This window comes from Macrobrachium rosenbergii, chromosome 3 (assembly GCF_040412425.1).
Source record: "Macrobrachium rosenbergii isolate ZJJX-2024 chromosome 3, ASM4041242v1, whole genome shotgun sequence".
Classification (NCBI taxonomy): Eukaryota; Metazoa; Arthropoda; class Malacostraca; order Decapoda; family Palaemonidae; genus Macrobrachium; species Macrobrachium rosenbergii.
In genome coordinates this window covers 44761477-44782947 of record NC_089743.1, presented here as the reverse complement: position 1 = coordinate 44782947, position 21471 = coordinate 44761477, and the positions used below count along the sequence as shown (strand labels likewise).

At 34.6% G+C, this 21471-nt stretch overlaps 2 protein-coding genes across 3 annotated transcripts in view; both read right to left on the bottom strand.

Moving 5' to 3' along the window:
* Nucleotides 1-2772: 2772 nt before the first annotated feature.
* LOC136828397 (uncharacterized) lies at nucleotides 2773-6750 on the bottom strand. The gene is made up of 3 exons (XM_067086425.1): nucleotides 6324-6750; nucleotides 4959-5120; nucleotides 2773-3080 (listed from the first exon to the last, which is right to left on the bottom strand). Exons 1-3 carry the CDS (start codon nucleotides 6595-6597, stop codon nucleotides 2845-2847), a joined length of 672 nt encoding a protein of 223 aa, XP_066942526.1. The 5' UTR covers nucleotides 6598-6750; the 3' UTR covers nucleotides 2773-2844.
* An 8637-nt stretch (nucleotides 6751-15387) lies between these two features.
* LOC136854934 (uncharacterized) overlaps nucleotides 15388-21471 on the bottom strand; it is a 6954-nt gene continuing 870 nt past the window's right edge. Inside the window, exons 2-4 of one of the 2 annotated variants that reach the window (XR_010857835.1) lie at nucleotides 18987-19157; nucleotides 17797-17897; nucleotides 15693-15816 (exon numbers count right to left, since the gene is read on the bottom strand). Coding sequence is in view for 1 of the 2 variants with exons in the window: in XM_067131476.1 (XP_066987577.1) it covers nucleotides 15587-15816; nucleotides 18987-19157 (401 nt within the window). In the remaining variant the exon portion in view is untranslated. Of the gene's footprint in view, nucleotides 15817-17796; nucleotides 17898-18986; nucleotides 19158-21471 lie in introns of both variants that reach the window. The other variant, XM_067131476.1, reaches the window with a different exon arrangement.

Genomic DNA, 21471 nt, shown 5'->3' with positions numbered 1-21471 from the left:
TCTTTACTTAAGTTTGTTCTTATATTCTTTCAACCATACTTTCTGAAGCAGTCGCCCTCCTCCCCATAAAAATGATCTTTATCTATATTAGATATTCGGAGCGAACACTTCTTGCAACCAATTTTCTCTCAAAAATGGAAACTTCCATTGAATCTGTTAGATTTAGAGCCAAATATGACATTGGGTGTACTTTACCCACAAGTATTCAAGAAAAAAATATATTTCTTTATATTACTTGAAAGGTGTCACTGAAATGTTTGTTCTCCAGTATTTCACCTAAGTACAACTTGTAAAGGCCAGCACACGTTACCGATATTGCACTTAGGTACAGTTTTAAATGGTAAAATCCCTATAGAAATATTGCGCACAGAATGAACTTTAAATGTCAAAATCCCTTTAGCAATGTTGCACCTAGGTGCAACTTACAAAGCACAATAGCATGTACCAACATTGCACCTACAGTAGGTACAACTTTAAATGGAAAAAGCCCATTTGCAATATTGTACGTAGGTTCTATTTGAGATATCAAAATGTCGTTTAGTAATGTTGCACCTAAGTGCAACTCTGGATGGTAAAGTCCCTTAAGCAAAGTTGCACCTAGGCGCAACTTTAAATGCTAATATTACACCTAGGTGCTATTTTAAATGTCAATATTACATCTACGTGCAACTTTAAATGCCAATATTACAGCTAGGTCCAACTTTAAATGGCAATATTTCACCTATTTACAACTTAAAATGCAAATATTACACCTAGGTGCAACTTGAAATGTCAATATTTCACCTGGTTGCAACTTGAAAAGTTAAAATGTTGAAAATATTATTCCTGGGTACAACTTTGAATGGCTAAGCAGGTTACCAATATTGCGCCTAGGTGCAACTTAAAAAGAATAAAATATTAGAAACACTATCTGTGAGACTCATAAACTTGGCTTTATGATAATTCCCACGTAGTGGGTAGTGCCATCAGTGCACCTAATGCGGTGCACTGTAGGCATTACTTATGGTTCTTTGCAGCGTGCCTTCGGCCCCTAGCTGCAACGCCTTTCATTCCTTTTACTGTACCTCCTTTCATATTCTCTTTCTTCCACCTTACTTTCCACCTTCTCCTAACAATTGATTCATAGTACAACTGCGAGGTTTTCCTCCTGTTACACCTTTCAAACCTTTTACTGCCGATTCCCGTTTCAGCGCTGAATGACCTCGTAGGTCCCAGTGCTTGGCCTTTGGCCTAATTTCTATATTCAGTTCAATTCAATTCAGTTTAAGATAATTAACCATTCTTCTATGTACTTTTCAAAGTTCTGTTCAATAAATAAAACGGCAATAGAGGACTGGTGTCACTGAAGCTATTTCGTCGTCTTTTGCTTTGAAAGAATGGTGGGAAAATAAGTGGCTATTGAAGTAAGCATATATGACATGACATTAATTATAAAGTGTAAAGTGGTTTGGTTTTCAGTTCATGTCTACATATTCGCGAGCACACTAGTAATGTTGGTACGCATTATCTCATGTATCAAGTATGTATATATACAATGCAGCAGGCAGACACACACACTTACATATGTGCAAAGACACACACACACACACACACATATATATATAATATATACATATATATATAAATACAGTATATATATATATATATATATATACTATATACTATATACATAAAATAATATAGACACAAAATATATATAGATATATATATATATATATATATATATATATATATATATATATATATATATATATATATATATATATATATATATATATATATATATATATATGTGTGTGTGTGTGTGTGTGTGTGTGTAGAATCTACTGGTCACTTTTTAGCAGATACATGTAATTGTAATAGCTACAATGCCCTATTAACTTTCTCAAATTCTTTACGCTTATTTGGACATATTTGTCACTAAAGAGCCTTAAGATCCAAGTGCGAGAAATATGAAGAAATTCGTTTGATGTTCTTGAGGATGCGATTATGAATCGGGAAACGAACTCGATGGTAGCTGCAGCTTGTCTTCTAAGGATATATTTGTTCTGATTATATATATATATATATATATATATATATATATATATATATATATATATATATATATATATATATATATACACAATATATAGACACACAAACAGTTATATATATATATATATATATATATATATATATATAGAATATATATATATACATATATATATATATATATATATATATTTGGACATATATATATATATATATATATATATATATATATATATATATATATATATATATATATATATATATAATATATATACATATATATATGTATATACATATATATATACATATATATATGTATATATATATATATATATATATATATATATATACATATATATATGTATATATATATTAAATATATATATATATATATATATATATATATATATATATATATACATATATATATATATATATATATATATATATATATATATATATATATATATATATATATATAATATATATCTACAGTATATATGTATGTGTACGAGTTCCTATTGCACATCCAGAGTAGGGTCATGCAATGAGCAAGCAAAATAACTATAATCTCAAGGTCTGTATAACCTTAGAGATGCGTTATTCACGAAAGGGTCAAAACATTCACAAGAATATAGACAATGGTTGACATCTAAAGCTTAGAATACAATATTTTCTCTTTCCTTTCCTTTATCGTCATTTCATTTTAGGAGGATTGCGCACAACATCCCATTCACAAAACTTCAATTCTTTTTATTTCATATTTAGGAGACAAGATGTTGACAACACGTTTCCGACGATGGGAAGATCTCAGTCCTTGTATCTCTGTTGGCACACAGTCATGATCTTGTCTTCGCAATCGAGCGCTTGCAAACGGTACTCGTTGTTGCCGTCGACAGCCAGACAGTTCGCTTTCGGCGAGTCTTGAGGTATAGAGGTGAAGTTGGCCTCGTCGCTCCAGATTCTCTTGCCGTAGACGGACTTCCAGACTGGAAACCTCAGCGATTCGTCTGCGTTGCGACCCCCAATCCAGAACTTGTGGTTTTCTGGACGCAATGAAAAAAAAAGGAATAAATCAGATTGTTTAGAAAGTAATTTTAATAAAATAAAGATAAAAACCAAGGTGGACCGATTGTGGTTTCCAGCGACTTCCAGATTGGGAGCCGCACGGAAGTGACCCTCAGTCCCGTACTTGTGGTTTTCTGATTTCGAATTAGAGAAAGGAATAAATTAGATTGTTCTGAAAACAATTATGTTCTATGAGCCAAATAAGATCAAGGTAAAAACAAAGATGGACCGATTGTGGGTGACTGAAGGGTTTCCAGCGACTTCCCAACTGGAAACCGCTTGGAATCCTCTACATTGCGACTTCCAATACTGGACTTGTGTTTTTTTTTTTTATTCTGGATAAAAAAAATTTAACAAATTAGATTGTGTATAAAACAGTTACACTTTATGAACCAAATAAGACAAGGATAAAAATAAAGATGGGTCGACTGAAGGGATTCCAGCAACTTCCAGATTGGAAACCGAATGGAAGCGTCTATATTGCGACCCCAATCCAGTACTTGTGGTTTTCCGATTTGAAATAAACAAGGAAATCAATTGCAGCGTTTGATAAAAGTTATTCTTCACAAACCACATAAGACAAAGATAAAAACAAAGATAGACCAAATGTGCGTCTACCAACTACTAACTGGTTTCCAGAATGAAAAAAAAGCAGTGATTTGATAATTATGAAATATGAAAGGGTTATCTATGACTCAGTTCAATAGTTCAAACAGTACATACACACTTATGCTACTTTTCTCGGTATATACAAGTAACATTTTATTCTGGCTTACGCTTGTATTTATTCAATTATTTATTTATAATTTTTTTTTTGTAGCAAGCCATCATGTAGTCCTACGTCGTCTAAGTCACATCAATATCTACACTTTTACTTGTGTTATTATTTTCTGTAAGATGATCACTATTCATACGCAACAAGCCCACGGGGGTCACTAATTTGAAATTCAAATTGTATATTGTAAACAAACTATACCAGACACATTGTCCTTCTCACAACTAAATTGTATGCACTTCTTGCGTTATACTTTGTAACTGAAGCTATGTGATCCTGACCATTAAGACAGCTTCTGTTAGGTCTCACAAGTTTTCTCTTGTCGGTGCGCTGTCCTAAATTTAATCGCCTTAGGGCAAAGTACTTACTGACTGGGAAGACTATTTTAGAAATTTTAAATGATATAAGGTTATCTGAAAGAATCTGGTTATTTTAATGAGACATGATCTTAGTGTAATTTTAGTCATTTATTTTACGCTATATACTAATTATATATAATATTTAAAATATAAAAGTTTAATAGATATTTATCTTTTGTTGGTGTTATCTAATAACATTCATCATTTTTTACGTTCATATTTTAACACTGAATTTTACTAGTATGTCATCATTCACCTATTCATTATCAGTCATATCATTAATTTATATATTTCACCTTCATTATGGCGATGAATAATCCTGATGGGTTCCGGCGCTTGGTCTTCAAGACCTAAATTTGATAATCAACCAATCAATCCATAACTTTGTGAATGATTTCACCCAAATACCAAGAGAAACATTTAATGAATCCCATGGTGTTTGACAGGAAAAATAACACCTTGTTTGTTAATATTCCACGATTAAATAATCGAAATTTCTTTTCTTCTTCATAGCGTGATGTCATTCAGAGTAGGAAATTTAACATTATAAATCGATAATTCAACGTGTTAAGGTCTAAAGTCATACACATAATACTTATACAACATCCATGCATATGATACACACACACACACACAACACACACACTCACATACAAACACACACTTTCGTTTCCAAACACACCTTTAGCTGGAAACGCCAACTGTCAAATGAGCAGACCTACCTGCTGGAAGGAACTGTCTTATCTCCGGGAGATCCTCAGGATTGACCATCTCTGCTCGCAGCATCCAGCACAAGAACCTGGAACTCCACCAAGGCCATTTGGCTTCCGTGTAGGTAAACAGACAGTGACTTCCGGACTTCTTGAACTTTTCTATGCACTCCCCTGAGAAAGAACATCAGGTGCTGAAAGTTGTTTCGAGCGATTGCTTAGCTGGTTACTCTTTATTTTGTTCTTATCTCTCTTGTTTGCGAAAATTAGTCCGCAGAGTCAAGCACTAAGGCACTTTCAGCCAGCCAGTGCTCAAGACAGTGAAAAGAGGGTGTTGGTGTGGTTGGACAGCAAGAAAAAGAGATCCAGAAAGCAAAGGAGACGAAGTATAAGGATTTCATGGTAGAACTGGGATAAAACCCCACAGCTACACCAAGAAGTAATGGTTAGAGAGGTTGAACAGCAAGATTCAAGAAAGGAAATGGGAATGGAAGTAAAGCAAAAGGCTAAAAAATGTGGGGCACTGCAAACAACCTTAAGTAACGACTACAGTGCACCACGTGAGGTGCACCGACGACACTACATCCCCGTGGAGGTTGGTTTTCTATGCTTTGGAGAAAGGATATTGATTGCCATGTTCTTCTTTTAATTTTAGCCTTGAATTTAAACAAATTCGTCTGGCTCATTTCTTTGGCATAAACTGAAAGATAATATCAAACATTATTTTCAAGAATAACGTACAGTAAATATCAAGATTCTTTCAGGGCACTTTTAGAGGTATTTTCACATAAATGTGTTCCTGAGAGCAACCAAAGGCAAACCAAAAAAATCGCTTGAAAACAATCACATTTTTCGTTGCAACAACAAACACAAAAATCGATATGAATTTTCTCTAGGATTTTTCTTCTAGTGGAAAAAAATGGGGTATAATGCAGAGAGGGATCACGACTTACTTGGGAGGTTGGTTGGAAGTTTAGGCCCGGCCAGGTTAGAGCACGGCATTTGAGGTTAGGTTAGGTTAAGGAAAATCTGAAATACTTACTACAGCAATACCTACTAGGCCTACAGTAGCGCTGATCACTTACTCTGCATTCGCTCCAAAAAATAAATGAAAACGGTTTGATCAACAGAATTATTATTATTATTATTCAGAAGATGAACCTTATATGGAACAAGCCAACAAGGACGCTGACTTGAAATTAAAGCTTCCAAAGAAAATGGTGATCATTTAAAAGAAGTAACAGAAGTTAACAGGAAACAGAAAGAAGAGATCAGTTATTAAAAAAGAAAAAAGATAAATTAATAAATAAAAATGTAAGTAAAGTACAAGGAGAACTGTTTTAGGGTAGTAATACAAAACAGCGAGAGCGCACAAACCTCCCCTTTCCGTAGCCAACACCGGGCCGAGATCGTCCATGAGTCCAAGAAGCTCCTTCATTTTCTCGCCAGTGATCGTCGAATGTTCTACCAGTTTCTTCCACATCTTGTCCAGACGGTCCTCACAAGGCGGCTGATTCAGAAGGGTCTCGTGCAAGCGATTCAGCGACTGCACGATGTCATCCTGAGCTCCTTCGAAGGGAGAGAGGACTTCGGAGGACAGAGCCGCCGAAGTCAGGCACAGGAGCGCGAAGAGGGTTCTTGTTCGTGCCATCGCTGACGTCCAAATAGCCGCTATAGCGCAGACTCTGAGAGACCCGATATGCAAGCCAGCTGCAAGGACCTACTTGGGGGCTGAGGGGGTTCTCTCTCTCCCTCTCTACTCTAACTCATGATGTCTAGCAGCCTTTAAGGTGTTCGAAGTTTGTTCAGACGGGTAAATGAACTGAAAGTTATCTTGAACTTTGTAGCTTATATTATGTTGATCTGCATTTGTTTATATATATATATATATATATATATATATATATATATATATATATATATATATATATATATATATACATATACATATATATACATACACACACACACACACACACACACACACACACATATATATATATATATATATATATATATATATATATATATATATATATATATATATATATATATATATATATATATATATATATATAAGTTGAATCCTGCTACCAGGCATCAGAATTTACTTCATATTTCTTGCATATGGATCCAAGGCTTTGTAGTGACCAGCGTATACAAAAAGTGTGAAGAATCCTAGAAGTTGATAAGGCACTGTGGCTATTGCAATTACATACGGATCTGGTACAAAAATAACCAGTAGAATCTTATATATGTATATATATATGTGTGTGTGTACACACACACACACATATATATATATATATATATATATATATATATATATATATATATATATATATATATATATATATATATATATATTATATATATATATAAAGATTCTACTGGTAATTTTTTACCAGATCCGTATGTAGTTGTAATAGCCACAATGCCTTATTAACTTCTCGAATTCTTCGCACTTTTTGGATACATTGGTCACTACAAAGCCTTGGATCCATATGCAAGAAATATGAAGTAAATTCTGATGCTTGGTAGCAGGATTCGAAGCCATATTCCAAGCATCAGCACGAGTTCACGTTGCCGACCTGACCACGAGTCCATGGAGATTGCTCATTATCATTTTGTTACCAAACCAGTCACTTCCCTCAAGAAAAATGATAACACATGCTTCACTTCCATCATGAATAACTTCTATTTGGTCTCGTCATATATCTTTTACACCATACATACTCAACACCCTCCACATTACCTCCATCATATCTGTCATAAATTTTGTGTAGGCCTATATATGCCTTGGTATATTAAGTCATCTCATTCTTACAGTCGCCTCTGTCGCGTTTACACCTTGAACAATTCTACTAGCTCTTTTAATAATCTATTTACATTTGCATTTATTTACTTGTTAATGTACCTTTGTATTCTAATAACTAATCTCTTCTTTCTGTATTTCCCAGTATCTTCTGTAACTTTATTCAAATGAACACCATATTCTCTGGAAGCTTGAATTTCAGGCCTGTTCCATATGAATAGGGTTCACTTCGTGAATAATTAATAATAATAATAATAATAATAATAATAATAATAATAATAATAAATAATAATAATAATACTTACTTCCTTCGTCCATATATTCAGAATCTTAACCTCATTAAGGCATATCCATAAACACTTGTCAGCCACTTGAAACAGTATCTCACTTGTAATCCCACCAGACCTTGGTATCATCTCATTCTTCAACCGCTAAACTGCCTCCTCTATGTCCTCAGCGTTCACTTCTATCATCCGTCTCTGCTTCCCTTCTATCTTACGTACTTAACAAATCCTCAAAATACTCCATCAACCAGGTCCTGCTTTCTGTTGAGGTACCATCCCTTCATCTGATCTCCTCCTATGAGATAAGGTTGTTAGTCAACTTCTTTGTCAATGTTATCAATTCCCCGTACAAAAAATTTTCATTCACAAACTCTTGGTCACTTCCTCTCTAATTATTAAAACGTCTAGAAAAGGAATGGGAAACAGAAAACAAAATTCCTTTTCTTGACGTTTTAATAATTAGAGACACGACGGAATACAAATTTACTATATACAGAAAACCAACTTTCTCTCTATCAAGATTTGCGTAGCCAGCAATTTATTCTTGAGAGCCTTACGGATTTGCTCCCCGGATCTCCTGGAAAAGGAAATTGAACTAATCCGTAAGCAGCTGTCATCTTTAAAGTACCCAGACCATTTAATTGAGAAATCGATCCACAAAGCAAACACCATTTTCTACCGTCCCCCCACTGCAAAAAAAAAAAAAAAGACCAGAGAGACGTCCAACAATAAAATAAAAATCCCACACTAGACAGGATTAAGACGTTAACACAGACACTTGGGAATTCTAACCCTTTTGCTTTTACCTACCCAAATCCCTGATTAACGTCCAACAAAATCCAGTCCCCAAAGACACAGGAGTTTACGATATCCCTTGCCTCGACTGTGACCAGTCTCATATCTGCTTTACAAGCAAATCACTCCCCAAGAGATTAATACAGCATAAACGTCCAGTTAGGTACGGACAACAGAGCTCAGCTATTTTTAACCACATAAACAACCATAACCACAGAATAAACTGGAATATTTCTCGTATAATTTATAGCAGCAATTGTCGGTTCAAAAGCCAGATGGTGGAATCAGCTTTGATTAAACAAAGAATTACCATGAGTCTTTCAAGAGGTGCCTGGGATTCAGATATTATAGATAAAATCTTCCTCCAACCAGCGATTAAGAAGATTAAAGAGAAATTGTTAACTGGAGTGACGTAACGGCTGACCTATGAACTTCTGGTACAAATACCGCTTTTCTGTAACTTTTTCTCATTCACTATTTGCCTAATACATATATATATTTATGTATATATATATCATGATATATATATAATTCATATTCATGTCGTTTAAAAACATTGAGAAATAACAAAAACGGAGCTCTTATCTCGTTAGATCCTACCTAACAAGCGTTAAGAGAACTCCCCTCGTGTCAAAAATAACCTGTAGGTTTTTTAAATGATCTGTATGTTCATTCTGACGAAACGCACTTAGCAACGAACAGAAAGAATTATATATATATATAATATTATATATATATATATATATATATATATATATATATATATATATATATATATATATATATATATATATATATACAGTATATATATACTGTATATATACATATATACAGAGTACATATATGTATATATATACTGTATATATAAATACAGTATATATATATATATATATATATATATATATATATATACATAATCTTATATTATATCAGGGGAAAATGAAACACTGAGTGTAAATCTGACCAGTTTATATCTTCATATTTAAGATAGTGTGTAGGGGAATATGAAATATATATATATATATATATATATATATATATATATATATATATATATATATATATATATATATATACTATATATATATATATATATATATATATAAATCACTGTATATGAGATTATAATCATACATACACGTGTATATAGGTGTGTATTATATACATACACATGTATATATTATGTATACACATATAAATATATATATATATATATATTATATAAATATATATAACTTTGTTCGTATATTAATAAAGTTTTTTTTTTTTCGTGATTCAAAATCAAACAGATACACACACACACACACACACATATATATATATATATATATATATATATATATATATATATACACACATATATATATATGTGTGTGTATAAATTCCTTAATTCAATTATTTTGCTCAATGACATTTCCCGCCTTTGTAAAGATCGTATGGCAGAGATGCAGTGTACCATTACATTACATGCGATTGTATTATATTCAGCCACTTCGTAATCTTTAAATCTTTCACAACAGGTCCCCGGTTATTTTATTTCTCTCCCAAGGGAATTAAAAAAAAAAAACTGAAGAGGCCATTTCGTCCATTTTTGGGAAAATTGTCGAATGTGTATTTTTTATTTTTTAGTTTTTTATCTGCATCGACGGTGATTTTATCATTGACTTCCTGTTTCAGCTAAGTTGCAAGTGTGTCTCTCTCTTCATACATCCTGGATGGTGTGCTTTGCTGAAACAAGAAGTCAATGATAAAATCACCGTCGATGCAGATGCCTCAAAAAAAACTGAATAAAAATGGCATATTAGGCACTTTGCCAAAAAAAGGGATGATTTATTTACGGTGAATATGAATCTTTCGTGGGTTTTGTAACGTCAATATTAACGCCCTTGATCGACCTTGGACACTACAGCGAAACTTGTTTGTAATCAAAGACAGCAACAATCGTTAAAAGTTTCTGAAAAAATGGAAACTATTAAATGAATCACTAAAATACGGGAATTTTTTTCACAATTGGAACTATGTTCATGTACACAAATACGTACTGAATTATTAGTCTTTTCCAAATATGTTAATGAGAGCTAAATAAATCAGCCTATTACAAGGCCTTAGCAACGGTACTCCCCAGCTTCTGGGAGACACTCTTTTTGGGAGCTCGCCTAATCAGGTTTCATGGCAAGTTGTTGCTGAATAGGGAAACATTATTACAAATACTATGACTCACATTTTTAAGTTCTATCTAGTTTCGCCTGGAAGTTTTGGAGACAGGTAACGTTAAAGATTAATTGATCATGAAATTTAGGCCTTGAAGACCAAGCGCCGGAACCCCTCAGGATTATTCAGCGCAGCGATGAAGCTGAAATATATAAATTAATGGTGTGATTGATAATGAAAAGGTGAATGATAACATATTGTACTAGTAAAATTCAGTGTTAAAAGTAACGTTAAAGAAGTTAGGCAACTACTATCCATTGCAGGGACCGTGAGTCATCGTTTTTCTCAAATATCACTCAAACTAATTATTTGATCGAAATGGCACTTTGACACAGTGAACAAGACACCTCCCGCTAATTTTTGGTAATACAGTGCATTGTCAAACGGTGTTAGTTAAGGCGTTTACTCTTGATTTACATGCTGTTGCCAAGCGTTGCCAAACTATGCATCCAAACGTCGTTTATCCTAATTCCGTCCCTCCCTCTCCCTTCGCCTCCTCATCCCTTTCCTGGCCTCCCCATCTCCACCCCGACTTTCCTGTCTGGGGAATAGCGGACGTTCGTTTGCGTAGAAATAGCCCTGCTGACTCATGCGACTTTGCCTTTAAAAGTCAAGAGTAAACGCCTTATTTAACACCATGTGACAATCCACTGTATTACCAAAAATTAGCGGGAGGTGTCTTGTACACTGTGTCAAAGTACCACTTCGATCAAATAATTAGTTTGAAAGATATTTGAGAAAAACGATGACTCGCGGTCCCTGAAATGGATAGTAAATTGGAAGAAACCGAAGGAAACGGATAGAAAAGAATAAATAAATAAAACGCATCTACGGACTGACTGAAAGAAAGACGCAGGGAACTCTGACATGCATAAACAATTCTTCACGTAAACCCGAGTTCTGTAGTGCTAGTCTTTACATATAAGGAAGACGAAACATTTCGCTATTTCCATCCTCGCCTACATATGTTGTGGACCTTGTTAAGTATACAGTAACTTTGTGCAGTGTTTGATTTTGGTAATTAAATATTTTCTTCATTAATTTTTCGGCTAGGCCAAGGTTATGCTAGATTAGGTTAGGATAGGTTGGGTTCAGCAAACTACGGTACAGGCAGTCGGAATAAAATATGCTTCAGGCCAGGAACAAAAGAGAGTTATAATGAACTTTTACGTTTTTTTCCGTTCGTTGCCAAATGCGTTTCGTCGAAATGAACATAAACAGGTCATTTCAAAAACTTTCAGGTTATTTTTGACGAGAGGGAATTGGAATATAAGATTTAAGCCAAAGACCAAGCGCTGGGACCTATGAGGTCATTCAGCGATGATTGGGAAATTGAGAGAAAAATTTTTTAAAGGTGCAACAGGAGGAAAACATCGCAGTTGCACTATGAAACAATTGTTAGGACAGGGTGGAAAGTAAGATTGAGAATAGGAACGGAGGCATAGTAAAAGGAATGAAAGGGGTTGCAGCTGGGGCCCGAAGGGACGCTGCAAAGAACCTTCAGCAATGACTACAGCGCACAGCATGAGGTGCACTAACGGCACTAACCCTCCTACAGGGAATAATAATATTACTAACAATAATGATAAATAATAATGTCGATAGCATTAACATCTGAGTTACACCGCAAAACCGAGTGAGGTTCCATCTCAATTTTATTGATACTCGCCCCACAGTCGAGTAGTTACCAGTTACATAATCCTCGGTTATGTCAATAGGCACAGTGAGATTTAATAGAAGCTGGTCAGATTGTTTCCCCTTGCTAGGTAATCAAATCCGGGACATCTTGCTGGTGAGGCAAGTGTCTAATAATATATATATATATATATATATATATATATATATATATATATATATATACTGTATATATAGAGAGCCTCGATGGCTTGGTCGGTAGAGCAGCAGCCTAGGACTTCATAGAGGTCTGTGGCGCGGGTTCAAATCTGCAGCCGACCGGTCAGAGAAGCGGACACTTTGCTATCAGTGTAGACACCCCGGGATTATGTATGTAATCAACGGATAGGTTTGCTGAAAGCAAATGGGTGTTACAGACTAATACACACATAAACAAAGCCACTCCAACATCTAAAAACATAACAGACACCTCACACGTCTCGAACTGTCGACCTAACCGCTCAGTTCTCTTCGCTGCTGGGAGAAGGGGAGCTGGGGATTTGGTATGATACATGTACACATTCACTACCGGGGTCTAAGCGATGTCAGGCAGGGCCGCCGATCGAGGCTACGGCCTACCCCAACGCCAAATCAAAGTCCTTCAAGAGAAGGCACCGTGCTTACCCCATATAAAAATGGGAAAAAGCACGTTAAAACGAAGAAGAAACGAAGAAGATATATATATATATATATATATATATATATATATATATATATATATATATATATATATATATATACACGTGTGTGTGTGCGTGAGAATGTGCGTGTAATGTCGCTATGCTTCATAGCAGAGCATGCGAATCTAAAATATAAATTATTATCCCTGGATATGTAAAGTAATATTTTTCAACAATCGTTACGAAAATAATTCTGCAATAGCTGTGTGACATATGAACTCTTGTCTAAATAACGCTTCCTCTTCTAGGCCTACAATATCCTCTTAAATATTCATGAACAACACCATATCCTGTATATATTCTGTACATATACATATATATATATATTATTATATATATATACATATATATATATATATATATATATATATATATATATATATATATATATATATATATATATATATATATATATATATATATATATATATATATATATATATATATATATATATATATATATATATATATATATATATATATATATATATATATATATATATATATATATGTAGAGAGAGAGAGAGAGAGAGAGAGAGAGAGAGAGAGAGAGAGAGAGAGAGAGAGAGAGAGAGAGAGAGAGAGAGCTTATCTTCATGAGAGAGCATCCTCCCATAGAATTAAACCGTTCCCATATTAAGTGGATAAAAATCGCATGACCTACCAGTTATGGAGCTAATTAAGTTAACTACTCGAAATTATTTAATCACTCAGAATTGCCTACAAGGCTCTCTTTGGTACTCTTAAGTACAAGGACGGAGCCGCAACTGGGTAGGATATGGTGTTCTTCATGAATATTTAAGACGATATTGTAGGCCTACTTGTGGTGCTCTACAAGAGGAAGCGTTATGTAGACAAGAGTTCATATGTCACACAGCTATTGCAGAATTATTTTCGTAACGACTGTTGAAAAATATTACTTTACGTATCCTGGGATATAATTTATATTTTAGATTCGCATGCTCTGCTATGAAGCATAATACAGTATATATATGACATTACAGACGCATATATATACTTACATATATAATGTGTATATATGTATATGATATATATATATATATATATATATATATATATATATATATATATATATATATATATATATATATATATATATATATATATATATGACAATGGAACAGACTTGTTTTCGCTTGTTATAATTCAAAACCAAAGGATAAGAGATTATCCCCTTAAGAGTAGTTTCCCCTAACTCTCATATGCTTTAAAATTCTAAAATGTTTACCTTGGATGAATTATCTTCAGTCTTTCATACAAAAGTTGTTAAAAATATCTTATAGACAACTCCACGCCTTATTTGTGTTCACATCGGTCATTCAACACTTTCATCTCCTAAATGACCTATAGGAAAACTTTTTACTTAACCTTTGTCAATGCCCAACTTACTACCACAATCTTAATTAACCACTATAAGCCCTTTGGTCAATGGCAAGCTTATCATAAAATCCTTATCTACTGAATAATAATAATAATAATAATAATAATAATAATAATAATAATAATAATAATAATAATAATATAAACCAGTCGAGATAGTTTATCCCTAATGGCAAAACAGTAAAGACTAACATCTAAATCACAGGTAGCCAGTAGCAAACTTAACACAATCCTTATAAACCAGTCAAAATAGTTTATCTTGGAAGGTAAAACTCAAGTTCTGTTTTTGCACAGGAAAATACACTGTGCTGCGTGGTTTCTCTTGGTAAGAGAGAATAAAAACGAGATATACCATGTCTGTATTTATCGGAAATAATGGTACAGATGCTGCATCAATTATCTGCATGTTTGACATTGTTGAAATTACACAGGTCAGCGCTGAAAATTAAACTGGAACACAAAATAAATAATCTGGAAGTGTTTTGCGATTAGCAAATTCAATTTAAACCAGGGAGAAGTAAGACGTTTAATGGTCATAATCACCTACAAAAAATATTAGGATAATAACTTTTTAATAGCCATAATAATCTACAAAATTTATTAGAATAACAATAAGTGCGCTGTCATGCCAGGCGTCACAGTCCTTTCTTGTCCAAGACAGGATTGGTTCCCGTAAGATTCGAAACTCCTCAAATCAAGAGCCTCCTTTTTCCTATCTGATTCCACTTCTCGAGATCCCCTTCCGATGGCATTCAATGGCATTCGATACCCCACTCATTTTTAGATCTTCTTTTCGCATATGAACCAGTTGGTATCCCCGCAGTCCTGCTTTGAGATCTTGTATCCAGAGTCGCTTCTAAAGGCCGCACAGCGCTTACGCTCTGGATCGACCTCTGTTTCTTCAACACTTTCCCAGAGGGAATCACCAGCGTCCATACTTGCATCAGATTCCAGCCATTTCCATTCTTCCCTAGCGTTCTGCTTTCCTCCAAACCACACGTACCACCATCCTGTTGGGTACAGAGAGTCACCTCATTGGTACGTTATCTTTCGATCTTTTAAATGAAGGGTCTTAAAACTGAAGAGTGATGACGGCAAAGAAGACATAATACTTACTCTTAAGGGATGAAAAGACACACAAACAATGTTCCACCATCCTGTTGGACACAACGAGTCACCCCTTTGGTAACTACTACTGTGCATTTCAGGGCCGTGTCTAATTGATTTTCGTCGATAAAATCTTACCAGAGCATCGGATGTGGATCGTATTTTGGGAGTAGCTATTTGAAGCCACAGCCTAATTGGCAAAAATATGCAGTGATGTCTAATGTGGATAATTAAGGCACTTATCAGAGTAAATCAAAGAAATTTAAAGGGAAACTTAGCTAAATGTAGTAGGCTCGTAGATAGAGGCTAGTAAAACGTCATTACTGAGGGCCGTCCCACTCATTGATACTGCAGTATGACGTGCTTTACTAGACACCCCGCCCATATACTTTATGAATGAAGACTCAGATGCTTGTAGTAGTAGTAGTAACAGTAGTAGTATATGGAATTCTTACATTGTTTTACGCACTCAAACACCTACCCTACACACTCTCTCTCTCTCTCTCTTTCTCTTTTCGATGAGTCATGTCTGTAAGTAGACTACAGTAAGGGAATGGGCATCAAATGAGAATGTTAATTATGTAATACAGTTCCATGGTGCAATTCACGTTTCCTTTCACTTGAAATAAGCACCAAGTCTGACAGTGACACTGTGTGTGAAAACCATTGTTACCCTGGGGTTTCTGTTGCTTCATATTGTCTCCTCAAAAGTTCCGGTTTACGTGTACCTGCCTTCCTAGTCCTGCTAAATGAATGTAACACAACGCAAGTGTTCTAACCTTAACTTCCTTAATGCATGATCAATCCCATAATAAATCCAGAGTGCTTGGGATAGCACACTACTCACCCTTCACTATTTTATTTGTGTGCCTCTGTGTCAGTTTTGTTGTTTCTATACGCTTGATTCATTTACTTGAAACTGACACTAATGTTTGTTGTAGTGTTGTTGCGTGGTTATCAGTGAGTTGATGTATTTCCGGTTTTATCTATTTATTTATTTTTTATGGATTTGAAGTTACTGATTCTTTCAATTTTCAGTCATTTACATCGTTTATTATATGCGTATTTCATTTAATCGTAACTAAATTGTAGTGCTGAATGATGCTCCTACCTCATAGCCCAAGCGCTTATAATCCACCAATCCACTGATTATACTGAACTTTATTCAAACTGAAGGAAATATGAAATGAAAAAAACAAATATTGTAATATAAAATTATGTAAAAGTTTATGCTGCTGTTTGTTTAACCTTGTGTGAATCTGGGTCTTGCGCTTTGAGCAGACAGTAAGTGAAGAACTTTCGATGGAAACAGAGAAAATAAAATTTCGATAATTACCGCAAATCCTACTCAAGGTATTGCTTCTTGGACAAGAAGGTCAAATATTTGTGTTTCTAGGATCATTATCATACTACTGGGAACCCTGCTATTACTTCTGATGTCATAGTTACGTTACAACTAGCCTCTGTTTGGGTGCTTACTAAATTTAGCTAAGTTTCCCTTTTAATTTCTTTGATTTACTCTGATAAGTGCCTTAATTATCCACACTAGACATCACTGCATATTTCTGTCAATTAGGCTGTGGCTTCGAATAGCTATTTCCAAATTACGATCCATATCCGATCCTTTGGTAAGATTTTATCGACACGGCCCTGAATGCACAGTAGTTCCATCTCATAAATAAATATAGGGTCCTAAAATTGAAGAGTACGGGCAAAGAATAAAACTTACACTAAAGAGTTAAAAAGACACACAATGTTGGCAATACAGCGGGGTGGGGGAGGGTAGGTAGATGCTGAAAGGAGTCCCGGTATTTGTTACTGAAGTTACCAAACAAACAACAGATAATTCCGACCTTTGTTTTTGTGATCTGGTGATAATTTACCTTCACGGTAGACGGACCAACTTCTTCCAGAAGCTGGAATGGAATCGGATATAAAATTCAGGCCAAAGTCCAAGAGATAGGATCTATGAGGTGATTCAGGGCTGAAAGGGAAATTGAGAGTAAAAGGTTTTAGCAGTGTAACAGGAGCGTAACATCGCAGTTGCATTATGGAACGATTGTTAGGAGAGTGCAGAAAGTAACATGGAATAAAGAGAATATGAAAGGAGGTACAGCAAAAGGAATGAAAGAGGTTGCAGCTAGGGGACGAAGGGACGCTGCAAAGAACCTTAAGTAATGCATATAGTGCACCGCGCGAGGTACACTGACGGCACGAACCCCCTACTCCATTCAATAGCAACCTACGCGATACGTCTGCTCAGTTCACGAATGTTGATATCAGGGGCAAAAATCCCAATATTCACTCCTCCATGAAACAACGAGATCCTCCTTTCCAAATCTCTCCTTTGTAAAAAAAAAAAAAAAAAAAAAAAAAAAAAAAAAAAAAAAAAAAAAAAAAAAAAAGTTGACCTTTCTCTGACCTTTCCGATGCATCAATCATGCTTTCCCCTGACCCTATCAAGGCCTCTCATTGTTAGTTGTTGATATCCCAGGGGAAGTCTGTGCTCGTACTATCATCGAACAATTAATAATAGCAACAAAACTAGCTTATCTCAAATGCTCTTTCTACTAATCTACTTTACTGGGACGAAAATCTTCCAATTAAAAAATGTCATCCATGAAAAGAAACAAAGTTATTCCGCACGTAATCAAATTCATGTTAAAAATGACTTACGAAAGCATCTTGAGAGAGAAGCTTTTTTCTTTATAAGTAATCCACTAAATGATAGAAGGGCGGTTCCGGGAATTGTATCGATAAAAAAAAAATGATTCCATAAGTAATTGAATACATAATACAATTCAAGAAATTACACTGATAAAAAAGAAGTTATTCACTGCGTAATTTAGTACATAATACAATTCAAGAAATTACACTTATGAAAAATGAAGTTATCCCACCAGAAACTTAATACAAAATACAATTCAAGGAATTATATTTATTCAAAAAGTTATTCCACATGTATTTTAGACAAAGGAACTTATTCTAGACATTCATGTAACCCGAGAAACTGTACCTAGAAAAAAAAAGGTAATAAAAAATTTAATAGGAAATTTGGTATTTCATTACTAACCTGAGCCGAGTTCCTCACTAAGGAACTCCACCACCCGAAGGGTATCCTCTGGAGTCGCCAAATCGCCTCCCTCTTGTTGACAGAACTCCCGGGCGTCGCCCCACGAAAGGGAGGGGCCCTTGTGAGCCCAGAAGCAGCTTCCTGCCGATCTCTGGAACGGCTCTCCACAGACTGGAAAGGAATGGAATAGAATAGAATGGAATGGAGTGGAATGGAATATAGAATTTAGGCCAAAGGCCAAGCGCTGGGACCTATGATGCCATTCCAGCGCTAAAATGAAATTGAGAGGAAAAAAGGTCTTGAAGGTGTAACAGGAGGAAAACCTCGCGGTTGCACTGTGAAACAACTGTTAGGAAGGGTGGGAAGGAAGACAGAACAAAGAGAATGTGAAAGGGGGTACAGTAAAAGGAATGAAAAGGGTTGCAGCTTGGAGCCGAAAGGACGCTTCAAAGAAACTCAAGTAGACTACAGTGCACCGCGTGAAGTGCAATGACGGCATTACCCGCCCCCCCCATTTCTACGGGACTCCACAGACTGGGAATGATGAGAATATGAAATACAAATGACGGGGTTTAGTAAGAGGAACAAGAAGTAAATTATTTAGCTTTTGAAAGGAATGAAATCACTATTCGGTAATATACACATTTTCCCTTCATGTTTTTTCTCTCTGCGTACGTTATCCATACATAAACACGCACACACGCGCGCGCGCACACACAAACACGCACACCATCTCATTCATACGAACGTAAATACAAGAAAAAACATTATTTCTGAGTACATTTGTGAGTTAGAAACCGTATATAATATCTATCTACCGATCTATCTATCTATCTATCTATCTATCTATATATATATATATATATATATATATATATATATATATATATGTGTGTGTGTGTGTGTGTGTGTGTGTGTGTTGGGAAACTGAAGGTTATCATTATATGGTCGGCTGATTAAGTTCTTTTTATTCAGTTGAAGAAGATTTCGCGAATAAACACCGACAGAGTTAAGCTTAATAGAGCATTTGCTAACGATGACGTAGTCAGGACTTCAATAGTTTGGGGAAAGGGTTAGGTCTGATTAAATATTCACCTATATGCAACTTTTTTTTTATAATAATTTCGTAATGGATTGCTAATATGTTGTCACTCGTTTATTACAAAATTAACTGTAGCTACTTTTGTGGATTACCGACTGCAATATATAATTTATGTCTCTTTATATCAAAATTTCATTTGTTCCTCCTCGTCAACATTTAGGCAGGGGGTCAAGCGCTTCCGGTATAGGACTCATGGTCCCATTTTTTTTTATTATTATTAACCAGCGTGATTTAAACCACGTATCTGAATAATTCCTGAAGCAAATGTTAACAAAGATTTTGAACTGACACACTGCCATATATATATATATATATATATATATATATATATATATATATATATATATATATATATATATACATATACATATACTGGACTATATACTGTATATATATATATATATATATATATATATATATATATATATATATATATATATATATATATATAATGGAATCGAGTCTATAATTGAATAAACTAAATATCTTAATATCACGAGGGCATCAGAAAATCACTGATAAAGACAGAGCATACAGATGCCGAGTTTGACGAGTTTCGTCGTCGGCATTTGAATCAAAGTTGTTTATCACATACAGCATTGGGCAGATGAGCTAATTTAGATCTTGACCTCTCCCAGTGACCTCTCGCACACCATAACATCAACTCGATAACAAACGTTGAACGCATTGTATAGATAATTAAAAGTGAAACATTAATGGAAAAGGGAAGCTCATCTGGAAGAAACTTGGGAAAATTAAACCAGATTTCGGCGTCGAATGAATACCCATATATACGAAGACTCTGGAAGGAGAGACTGAGTCAGTTAGAAAAAGGCACCAGGACAGGAAGTGTGCGAGATGCGTAGAGAGGTGACAGTGAAAGCTCGAAGTGACTTGTGAATTTATATAAAATTTCTGAATGCCCATAGTAAGGGAAATTCTAAGTCCAAGAATTTTACAATGTACCTTTTAAGATAAAGACTTGGTCACTACTACTCATTGAAAGGTGGAAAAGTTATACAGTTTAAAGACTACATAAATGTATTTAAGGGGAAACAATTTTCATTTAACCAAAATATATAAAAGGAAAACTTGTGAAAATCTGGAAGACAGCCGACATCTGAGCACGATAAGTGAAGCTCCAACACAGTTAATTATCGAGCAACTTGTTCCTACGGAAGTGAAAGCACGCAGTACAGACAGACAGTTTATAAGAAGTGAAAACCTTTCCCACATAATACACAACACACACACGCATATATATGTATATATATATATGTGTGTGTGTGTGTATATAGACACACACACATTATATATATATATATATATATATATATATATATATATATATATATATATATATATATATATATATATATATAT

Coding starts and splice junctions, on each gene's coding strand:
- LOC136828397 (XM_067086425.1), bottom strand. CDS start 6,597: ATGGCACGAACAAGAACCCTCTTCGCGCTCCTGTGCCTGACTTCGGCG. Junction 5,121..6,323: donor GTTGGCTACGGAAAGGGGAG/GTTTGTGCGCTC, acceptor GTTCTTTCTCAG/GGGAGTGCATAGAAAAGTTC. Junction 3,081..4,958: donor AAGACAGTTCCTTCCAGCAG/GTAGGTCTGCTC, acceptor CATTGCGTCCAG/AAAACCACAAGTTCTGGATT.